Genomic DNA, 9,573 nt, shown 5'->3' on the forward strand with positions numbered 1-9,573 from the left:
TTTCGGGTTGACCGATTCGATCTCCGAACTCCAACCGGTCTCGTGTCCGTCCGCAGACGATCCCAGCTACCTGGTCTGTAAGCGGGGGGACCTGCTGCTGGTGGAAAAAGACAGCTATCCGCCAGACAGCGACTTGTTCACAGCCTTCAACCAGAGGACCAAAAGCAGAGGGGTGGTTTACAAGGACAAAATGGAGTTTCTCCCGACTCTGACCGAACCCGCTGAGGATATGCTGGTAAAGTAACCTTCACCAATTTGATTATTTCTTTACAAGATTGCCTTTCTGACAATATATAGACAGCAAGACGGCAAAGTAAGCCTCCCTGGATGGAAATCAGAACTTCATCCAACTCTTTAGATCGGATGCCGACTAGAAAACCCGTGATGAAATTCTTCCTATTATCATAACCTCACTGGGAGTGTTTGGCACTCTGCTTCATATGACTCTGCCTGTGTGCTGAAACCGATCCGCTTCCTCTCCCCCTCCACAGAACCTGCTCAGCCCGAAGCAGCGGAAAGCCTCCGTCCCAACCATCGTCCCTCTGGTCGAAGAGACGGTGGCTCCCGTCTCTTTGAAGGAGTTTGCTCTTGAGAATTTCAGGTAACAAAGGCAGATTTTTTATTTTTTATTTTTTGTCTTATCATCTCCCCCCGCGGTAAATTCAATGTAAACTCTTTGGATTTAAATTTAAAATATCCATAAACACAGAAAAAGGCTGGAAAATTGGCTGGATCTGTTCACGTTGATGCATACTTTTAATCTGAACATTTTTCATGTGTTAATGTAACATAATGCAGGTTAACCAAACTACCTATCCTGACCTAAAGAGGAACATTTCTAAATTAACGTTTAGAATTTCTATTAAACTTTCCTGAATAAAAGCTGACAGTTTTCGGAAATGTTTGGTTGGAGACAATAAAATTTTTCTTTTGAAAACAAGCATAGAGTGGCAGTTTATGATAAAGACTATTTGGGCAGTTGCCCAGGGCGCATCAGAAAGGGGTGGAGCACCCGAGAACTACAAAATAAAAAATCCATCTTATCAATGTTTCCTGAGCAAGTTTGCTACTACTAGAGGTGTATACATGTGAAGTGGAGTAAGTTTCCCTTGTTTGCTGCTGAGCACTAAGAAACTAAATTAAAAATCAGATAATTTCTTGCATTTTAATTGGCTGGAGTGTGGCAGGAGGAGGGGCTTACCCTGGGCACCGTTCCTGGAAGAATCACAGTTGCGTGCATATTTATATTTCACGCTTACAAAGTTAGGCACAGTGATTAAGTTTAGTGTCAGTAAGATTGTTCTGATAGAAAGAAAAAAAAATCAATTGACAGCACTCATTTTGACACAAAAATGAGTAGCATCCATGTGTTTCCGAGAATCTCTGCATGATTCTGCTGACCTGCTGACACCGTTTCGCCTTCCTCTCTCAGATCAGTCGGTAAAGGCGGCGGCCGTGGTTCCAAGGGCTCCAACAAGGAGAAGCTGTGGATTTTCTCCAAGGAGCCCATCAAACAGCCGCTCTTGAAGACTTTGCTTAACAATCCAGAACTCAGCAACATGGCCTGCAACGCCTTCATTGATATCCTTTGAAAAATAACATGCTTACTTTTCCAGACATTAAGGGTCAGCACTTCACAAGCGTATTTTGTTTTGTGAATAGTTTTCCACAGAACAATACCTTAGACTTATTTTAAACACGGACAGTGTGAGTCCTTGACCCGGTCTCCTACCCATCTTGAAGTACATGGGCGACTACCCCATCAAACATTCTCGAAGTGCCACGGAGCTGACTGACCAGATCTTCGGTCCAGCCACTAAGCATGAGGAGCTGCAAGATGAAATCTACTGCCAGATAATGAGACAGATGACCACCAATAGCAGCAGGTGTTTCTCAGTTAATACAAACCTGTTTAAAAAAAATTTAAAAATTGAAAAGCTTCATAAACTAAAAAGTTAACGCAATTAATCTTTTGTATTTGTGGTTTGCTTTCTCCGACTGATCCGTCAGGATGAGTGTGGATCGTGGGTGGCAGCTGACGTGGATGTGCACAGGCTTGTTCCCGCCCGGTCCCAGATTAAGGACACACGCGCAGCGCTTCCTGGAGTCACGGCCCAGGGACCCGCTGGCTGCCGGCTGCTTACAGAGGTTTCGGGATTTTTCCAGGTCAGCCTCGGGATAATGTGTGATGAAGGATAAATAGGCGTTTATATCCTCTCACTTTATTTCTTTACAAAAACCCCCCAAAAGAAACCTTTACAACTTAAATGCATCAAAAACCACCTGAGATCAAATCTGTTTTAAAAAAAATAGTAAAAAATAACCATTTCTTTGTGTGACAAAACAAATTTCCATTGAGCAAATCGGCATTTTGACAACTTGACGTCCTCCAACAGGGGACTACCAAACATCCAAGGACCGGTGGACCAAGATTATTATTATTAAGATTATTTATTATTGAGCTATCTATCTTGCTAGCTGGCTATGTAGTTAGCTAAGTAGCTATAGGTAGGTGGCTATGTTCTTACATAGCTAGGTAGGTACATAGCTAGCTAGCTAGATAATATATGGGTCTGGAGTATGTTTTTAAATGTTTTCCTCTGCTTTTGTCCTAAATTTAAAAGTAGTCAAACCCCTGTCAGTTTTTTGTTTTCCAAATTATTTTCTTTCAAACAAGAAATGTTTCCAATAGACAGTATCTCTAAAGGATAATAAAACAATGTACAGGAAGAATAAATAAAAATAAATTGATATTCCTTCAGACTAGCCAGCAGAAGAGTCAAATGCTTCCTGTAACTGCTAACTGTTTTACTTGTTTCCATTTGTGTTTTGGCAATTTATCTATGGCGATTTAGCCAATAACTGGTTTATGTTCTTACTTTGCTTCCATTGATCTGCTAAGACATTTTGTTTCGTCAGATTAATTAATCTAAGTGTTTTTGCCCCTTCAGTAAAGAGCCCAGGACACTTCCTCCCCATCAAGCAGAGGTGGAGGCCATCCAGCAGAACAGCACTCAGATCTTCTATAAAGTCCACTTTCCAAATGACACAGATGCTGTAAGAACCAACATTATTTACTTCTCAGAAATGTGGCTCAGTGTCAATGAATTATGTCATCATTTAAATAGGAGGTTTTCTGCATTTTTGGATTTATATTAAAAACTAAACGTTTGTCTTTTGGCATTATTTTTCTTAATTTGAACTCAGTTGTTTTAGTAACCATGTTGCTGCTGATGTGATTTTTATGGAATCAAGCTGATACACAGTTTCAAGATCAGTTTCATGGAAACCTTGACAGTATATATGAAAAGAAAGTACACCCTAATTGAATTATTTTTATACATGAGGACATCATAAAGAGGATCTGGTCATCACCAACTGACCAGCAGTCCTTACGAACGTAGCTTTTTCATGTTGACATATTCTTAAGTAAATAATTTCTTGGTGGGATCTTTAGTGACTTTTATGCTTCATGTTTTTAAGGGGCGGTATTAGGTAAAATCTTGTTCCCTCATCAAAAATATACCTGGAGTGTTGACTTGATTCTTTTATGCATGTTTGAGAAATCTTTTAATCTCCTGGGGCAACCATTCAGCTGTTCAAAACACCGGGGTGGACTTAGCCCCGCCTTTCAGACGAAGCTCCTCCTGCAGTTTCCGAGCTTCCACTTCACAGAGCAGCTCTTCCCTGTTTCTCCCCTACTCAGCTCCTTCAGACTAGCCAGCAGAAATTAGCAAACACCTCCTGAGCTCATTATAGGGGCTACTTCTCAGCTCAACACTCGTAAAAACGTTGTTAAAGGATTAATAGAGGAGCAACGTTGTGATGACTTTCTAAAGGCGGAGTTTCAGAAAGAGCAGGAGTTTCTTAAAGACACAGAAGCCCAATTTCAAGGTGTTAAATTGTGAAGTAAATTTTCTTTTAAGTCATATTTGATGTATACAGCATTTTTATGATAACTTAAGGTAACATACTTGAGTGTGCTATAAAATAATAATAACCCATAATACTGCCCCTTTAAAAAATATATATATATATTAAATCCTGGTGAGGACCAGAAAGAGATACAAACTCCTGGAATAAGGATGTACTTTCTTTTTATTATAACTGCAACATTTTCTATCACTCCTTTTTTTGTATAAAACAAACAAACAAATGTTTGTGCTGTACAAACAAATGTTTGTGCTGCAAATGAAAAGATGTCCCTTGGCTCATCAGCTTCACTCACCCTGAAAACAGGAAGCGTGTGGCTTTCGTAAGTCTTCACGGTGTTGCTCACCTACATTCAGTACTTACCACAAACACGGGAGAGAGAGTCTCCGCTCGAAAACGAACGAGGGAAGTAGGCAAAACCGTGTCTCTCGTCAAAGTCTGAGCTGTGACATTGTTCTGCGATTCCTCACAGCTGGTCGAGGTTTCCTCCACGATCACGAACAGGGAGCTGCGCCACAGCATCGCCGCCCAGCTCTCGCTGAGCTCAGCAGAGGGATTCGGCCTGTACATGAAAGTGACACAAAAGGTGCGGCTGGGACGACGACTGTGATCGACAATTTTTATGTTTTTTTTTTTTCATATGTAATTTTGTTGATTTAAAGCTATAAAGTTGAATGTATTTTATTGAGATTAAATTTGATAGAGTAAGTAGCACGACTTTCAACTTTTATATTCAGAATTCATTCTTTTATTCACCCTAGATTAAATGCAGTTCAGGCAGTCTTCTCAACCGGGCGGCTGAAATATTTTGTGAGAAATATCAGTCTTATAAAAAGTTTTAAAAACATATACAAGCACCCCTTTGCTTGCACTTCTGGTAAATAAACTCCCAGTGATGAAACACATTGAGGTTTTGTGGTTGAAATGTGAAACGCTCAGGTTTTAACCTCTGCAGATGTAAGGTGATATTTCCTCACTTTTAGTATTCACAGCGCTTCGACTTTTTTCCACGTTTTGTTACGTTACAATTGTTTTAAATGAATCTCAAAAGTCAGCCAGTACAAGAAATAAGTGCATTTTTATTTTACATTTTGTCTAATCATCAAAATCATTAAGCAATCTTAATCAATGTGTCATTTACTACTAATCAATGCAGATTTGTGGTGCATGGAAGCTGAAAGCTGCTCCCCCATGTTTGTGTTTTAGTGAGGTATTAGTGTGACGGATTTTGACGAAGGCGATCACAATACAATTTACAAGAATGCTATAAAAGCGACGCTTAGTGAACACTTTCCGGTTGCACCAAGTAATGCAAAGGGAAGTTTTGGTTTTGTGTTGCAAGCCTGCACAAGATCTGTGAAACGGTACGTCATCAACAGTCTTCCAAAAGATAAAAATGGTCCTTTCCTGTTTGCCGTGTTGCAGATGATGAGCCTGGATGAGGACAAGTATTTCTTTGACAGTCTAAGGCAACCTCCAGATGTTAATAAGAAAGGGAAAAAAGTGAAAGAAGGTAAATGTCTTCCTGCGTTTAAAAAGAAATTTGAAAACCGTTATGATGAAGCAATGTGGCATTGAATAAGTTGTGTATTTTTTGTGTATTTGAAACTTGGCTGTCATAGTCTTCTAAGTTGTGTAGTTATAATTACGGCAGATATGATTTATTTTAGTTGTTAGATAAACAATTCATATTTATTGAGTGAATGAAATGAAAAACAAAATGGAAAGTGTTCAGACAGAACTTGTTTACCTGTGTCGGGGGAGTTTTTCATGTTCATAACTCAAATCTCGCTTCACAGTCAGTCAGTCCAATGCGCCGCTCCTGGTGGTCTACAGAAGGAAGCTCTGGTTCAACGTGATCCCAGGAAAAGATCTCATCGCAGATCTCACTTTTCATTACCCGCAGGTGCTTATTGCAGCTTATCGCCTGGGTTTTTACTCGTGTTTGTACGACGGCGTATTAGGGCTGTTGCAGAAAAAAAAACGAAAAAGGAAGAGTAAGTTTCTGCCAGAAAACTCAGAAATTTTGAGACTTACCTCCAAATTTAACGCAGTTGGAAAAAGTCAACATTTTCTTTGAAAATTTCAGAAATTTTTAGATCAGTCAGAAATTTTAAAGAAAAAAAACGAGGACATTTCTGAGTTTGAAAAATCATAAATTTGAGAGATTTTTAGATTAATCTAAAAGTTGAAAATTTCCTAGAAAAAGCTCTGGAATTTTGAGATTCATCTCTAAAGTTGTCTAGAAAAAATCTTTTGACTTTTGAAACTTGGAAATATCAATGTTTTTTTAAAAACTTTCTCGGATGAATCTTAAAATTTCAGGGTTCTTTCTAGAATTTTTTTCCCTCTTCAAACTTGAAATTTTTCTTGTTTTTTTTTCTATAAAACATCTGAGATTAATCTCAATTTTTTTTTGTGTGTGGAAATTTTAAACTTTTCAAACTCAGAAATGTTCTCTTTTTCTTCTTGCAAATTCCTGATTTTTTTTTGGCAGAAATGTACTCCTCCCTTTGTTTCTTTCTATCTGCTATGTCCCTGATAAGCCGTCGTATGTTTGGGATGCAGCGTGATTGTAAAGCATTTCCTGTTTTTCCTCACAGGAGGTGCCCAAGTACCTGCGGGGATACCACACCTGCACCAAAGAGGACATGTTTAATCTGGGTGGGCTCCTGTTCAGAGTGGCCGTGGACTCAGACAGATCCCAGTTTGTCATGATCCCCAGAATGCTGAACGAGCTGGTTCCTGTCGACAAAGTACAAATGATGCAGCCTGAAGAGTGGAAGAAGGTAAAAAAGGGACTTTACTGATAATGTTGTTTTTCTTTAAATAAAAACATCAAAATCAAAGAACAATGGGGAAAAAAGCAGCCTCACGTTTAAGAGTTAATGATTCCAAACGTGTTGTTCTCATGTCTGCCTTCAGAACATCATCTCGTCGTATAACAAGCAGAGCGGCATGACGGTGCAAGAGGCCAAAATTGCCTTCCTGAGAGTCATTTCGAGCTGGCCAAACTTTGGCTGCTCCTTCTTTGACGTTAAAGTGAGTTACGGGAGATGGAGTGGCAATGACATTCTGAAGCCAAGAAAATGTCATTTTTTAAAATGTATAAATTTTTTTTTTTTCTGCAGCAAACTTGTGAGCCAGGGTACCCGAACACACTCTGGTTTACGGTCAGCAAGAAGGGTGTTAGCCTAATCGACCCCAAAACAAAGGTATGCCGAGTAACTGATGGTTATTGTCAGTATTTATGCAGATTAGTGCAGATTGGATGACTATATGATGGAAACGACACAAAGAAATTGAAAGATAATGTGATGTTTTATAAGAGTTTTTACTCTGTGGCATATATTTACTCTGACATCATTCAATAAAATTCATGATGTACCTAATTAGCCATTCTTAACTGGGAAGAGAATACCTCAACTGGAAAATAAAAAAACCCAAAAAACTTCCCACTTACTGATTATCTACATCCAATCTGACTGAGCTCGAGCTAATTATGCAAAAATGTGGCAAAGATTTCTGCGTCTGACTGTAGAAAAGCTTTTATAGAAATATAAGAAATGACGTTGAGCTGGAGCTGCAGCACAAGGTGGTTTAACAAAAATATTTTGAAATCATATCTTATTTTCCTTTAGTTTCACAATATTGTGCAACCATGTTTTGGTCCATCACATAAACTCCCTAAAAAAGGCTAAATCTGTGGAGAGAATGTGACAAGATGATGAAAAATATACGGGGTTGAAATATTTTTAAAGGGGCAGTGTTATATAAAATGGACTTTTTTGAGGTATACATCATGTTATAATGTTATTCCCTCATCAAAAACAAACCTGGAGTGTTGCCTTGATTTTTTTGTGAAATCCTTTTATCTCCCTCCCTCAGCTCCTTCAGACTAGCCAGCAGAAATTAGCAAACATCTGGTGGAACTGTATGTCTGCTAAATTCATTATATGAGCTACTTATAAGCGAAACACTGGTAAAGACGTTGTTAAAGGGCGAATAGAGAAGCAGTGATGTGATGACTTCCTGAAGGCGGAGTTTCAGAAAGAGCAGGAGTTTCTTAAAGAGACAGAGGACCAATTTCAAGGCATTAAACTAGAGCGTCAAATTTCTTTTACGTCATTTTTACAACTGAAGGTAACATGGTTACTTGATTGTGCTATAAAATGTTACTACATGCCTAGAAAATACATAATACTTTCCCTTTAAAGCCCCTGTACATAATCCTTTTTTTAATGAATGAGTTCTGTCGCTATTGTTTGTATTTATTCTTTTTTATCTACATGAACGTACAATTCTCCTAACATTTCAGGAGCTGCAAGTGATGCACCCGTTCAACCGTATCACAGACTACAGCAGCACAGGCAACGTTTTCCAGATGACCATCCGCACCCTGGTGAAGGGCATCAACTTTGTGTGTGCAACCCCACAGGTGAGTGGGCCGAGGTTAAATGCAGATTTAAATAAGGTCAAGTATCAACGGCCCTTTCTTCCTGCCTCAGGCCGGCACGATAGAGGACCTCGTCAAGTCGTACGTCAGGATGTACGAGGAGCAGAAGATGATCTCTCGACCGAAGAACAACATGTTTCCCTGAGGCTTCACACTGAGCCGCTCGGATTTCCACGCACTGTTATTCAGTATCTTTAAGTTTATGCATTTGTAAACAATAAATGATAATGCTGTCCATTATAAATCTTGCCCCTATTAAAAGAATAGTGATATTCAAATGTCTCTGCACTATTTGTGGGTTGTTTTTTTTTGGGGGGGGGGTTCACTTGACACACAAACGTTGTATTTTTGCAAAGTTTGAACTTAGATTAAGATGAAGTAAGTTAGTTACACGTGGCTCTACTGGGTCTTAACTTGAGTCCATTTTATTTTCAAGTAATTAAAAACTACAAAAATAATAGTTTTTTGGGGGGTAGTTGATTACATGTTGCAGCTCCAGTTAATGTCTTGACTTGAATTAAGTTTTGTAAATATTAAAATTGAAGAAGTGTGTTTATGACTCGGTACGGAGACGTTTTAAGGCACAAATTATACGCAAAATCGTAGATAGTAAAGTTAATAAAGACTCTTAGGTGCAGTTCATTAACGGTGTATGTTCTTTTATTTTACTTTAGTCACATCAGTTAAGCGAACGTATTTATAACCTCGGTAGATTTCGTTTGAAAAATATTTTCATTCAAACAAGAGCTAAATTTATCCTCAATCTATCTACTTGCAGTATTGTTTTGAAAAATAGTTTTTTATTGGTCTGATGAAGGCGGAAAATAATAAACAGAAATAAAAGCTTGAAAACACCAGTCTTTGTGTAATTAATCTTCATAATGTTTTGTCTGGTGAAGTACTAATTTATTGAATATAAATTATATTTATATACTAATTTAAATCAAAAGTTAGTAAACAGACATGGTTTAGTTATGTTTATTTGATAGAAACTGTTACAGTTCCAATAATTATCACTGATTTAGTAAAAAAAATATGTAAATAAAGCTGTCATTTCTTAGCTTGAAATGTGCCCTGAATAAAATAATTATTTTTAAATTATTGGGTTTTTTTTAACAAATGTGATATTATGCCTCTGCCATAGCAAAATGTTTTATCATAAGGCTTGTTCCCACATCTTTTCT

General features: G+C 38.2%; 1 protein-coding gene across 2 annotated transcripts in view; it reads left to right on the top strand.

Annotated features, from left to right (window-relative positions):
• The window catches only part of LOC102216410 (unconventional myosin-VIIa-like), a 28,522-nt gene extending 19,844 nt beyond the window's left edge, over nucleotides 1–8,678 (top strand). For both annotated transcript variants that reach the window (XM_014470821.2, XM_023335777.1), the window contains 14 exons: nucleotides 57–235; nucleotides 492–601; nucleotides 1,433–1,581; nucleotides 1,733–1,886; nucleotides 2,011–2,166; nucleotides 2,952–3,057; nucleotides 4,406–4,519; nucleotides 5,359–5,446; nucleotides 5,733–5,839; nucleotides 6,537–6,722; nucleotides 6,859–6,975; nucleotides 7,065–7,148; nucleotides 8,252–8,371; nucleotides 8,442–8,678. In XM_014470821.2, coding sequence (XP_014326307.1) covers nucleotides 57–235; nucleotides 492–601; nucleotides 1,433–1,581; nucleotides 1,733–1,886; nucleotides 2,011–2,166; nucleotides 2,952–3,057; nucleotides 4,406–4,519; nucleotides 5,359–5,446; nucleotides 5,733–5,839; nucleotides 6,537–6,722; nucleotides 6,859–6,975; nucleotides 7,065–7,148; nucleotides 8,252–8,371; nucleotides 8,442–8,534 — 1,763 coding nt within the window. In that variant the 3' untranslated portion in view covers nucleotides 8,535–8,678. The remainder of the gene's footprint in view (nucleotides 1–56; nucleotides 236–491; nucleotides 602–1,432; nucleotides 1,582–1,732; nucleotides 1,887–2,010; nucleotides 2,167–2,951; nucleotides 3,058–4,405; nucleotides 4,520–5,358; nucleotides 5,447–5,732; nucleotides 5,840–6,536; nucleotides 6,723–6,858; nucleotides 6,976–7,064; nucleotides 7,149–8,251; nucleotides 8,372–8,441) is intronic.
• Nucleotides 8,679–9,573: the final 895 nt, after the last annotated feature.

This window comes from Xiphophorus maculatus, chromosome 6 (assembly GCF_002775205.1).
Source record: "Xiphophorus maculatus strain JP 163 A chromosome 6, X_maculatus-5.0-male, whole genome shotgun sequence".
NCBI classification, from domain to species: Eukaryota; Metazoa; Chordata; class Actinopteri; order Cyprinodontiformes; family Poeciliidae; genus Xiphophorus; species Xiphophorus maculatus.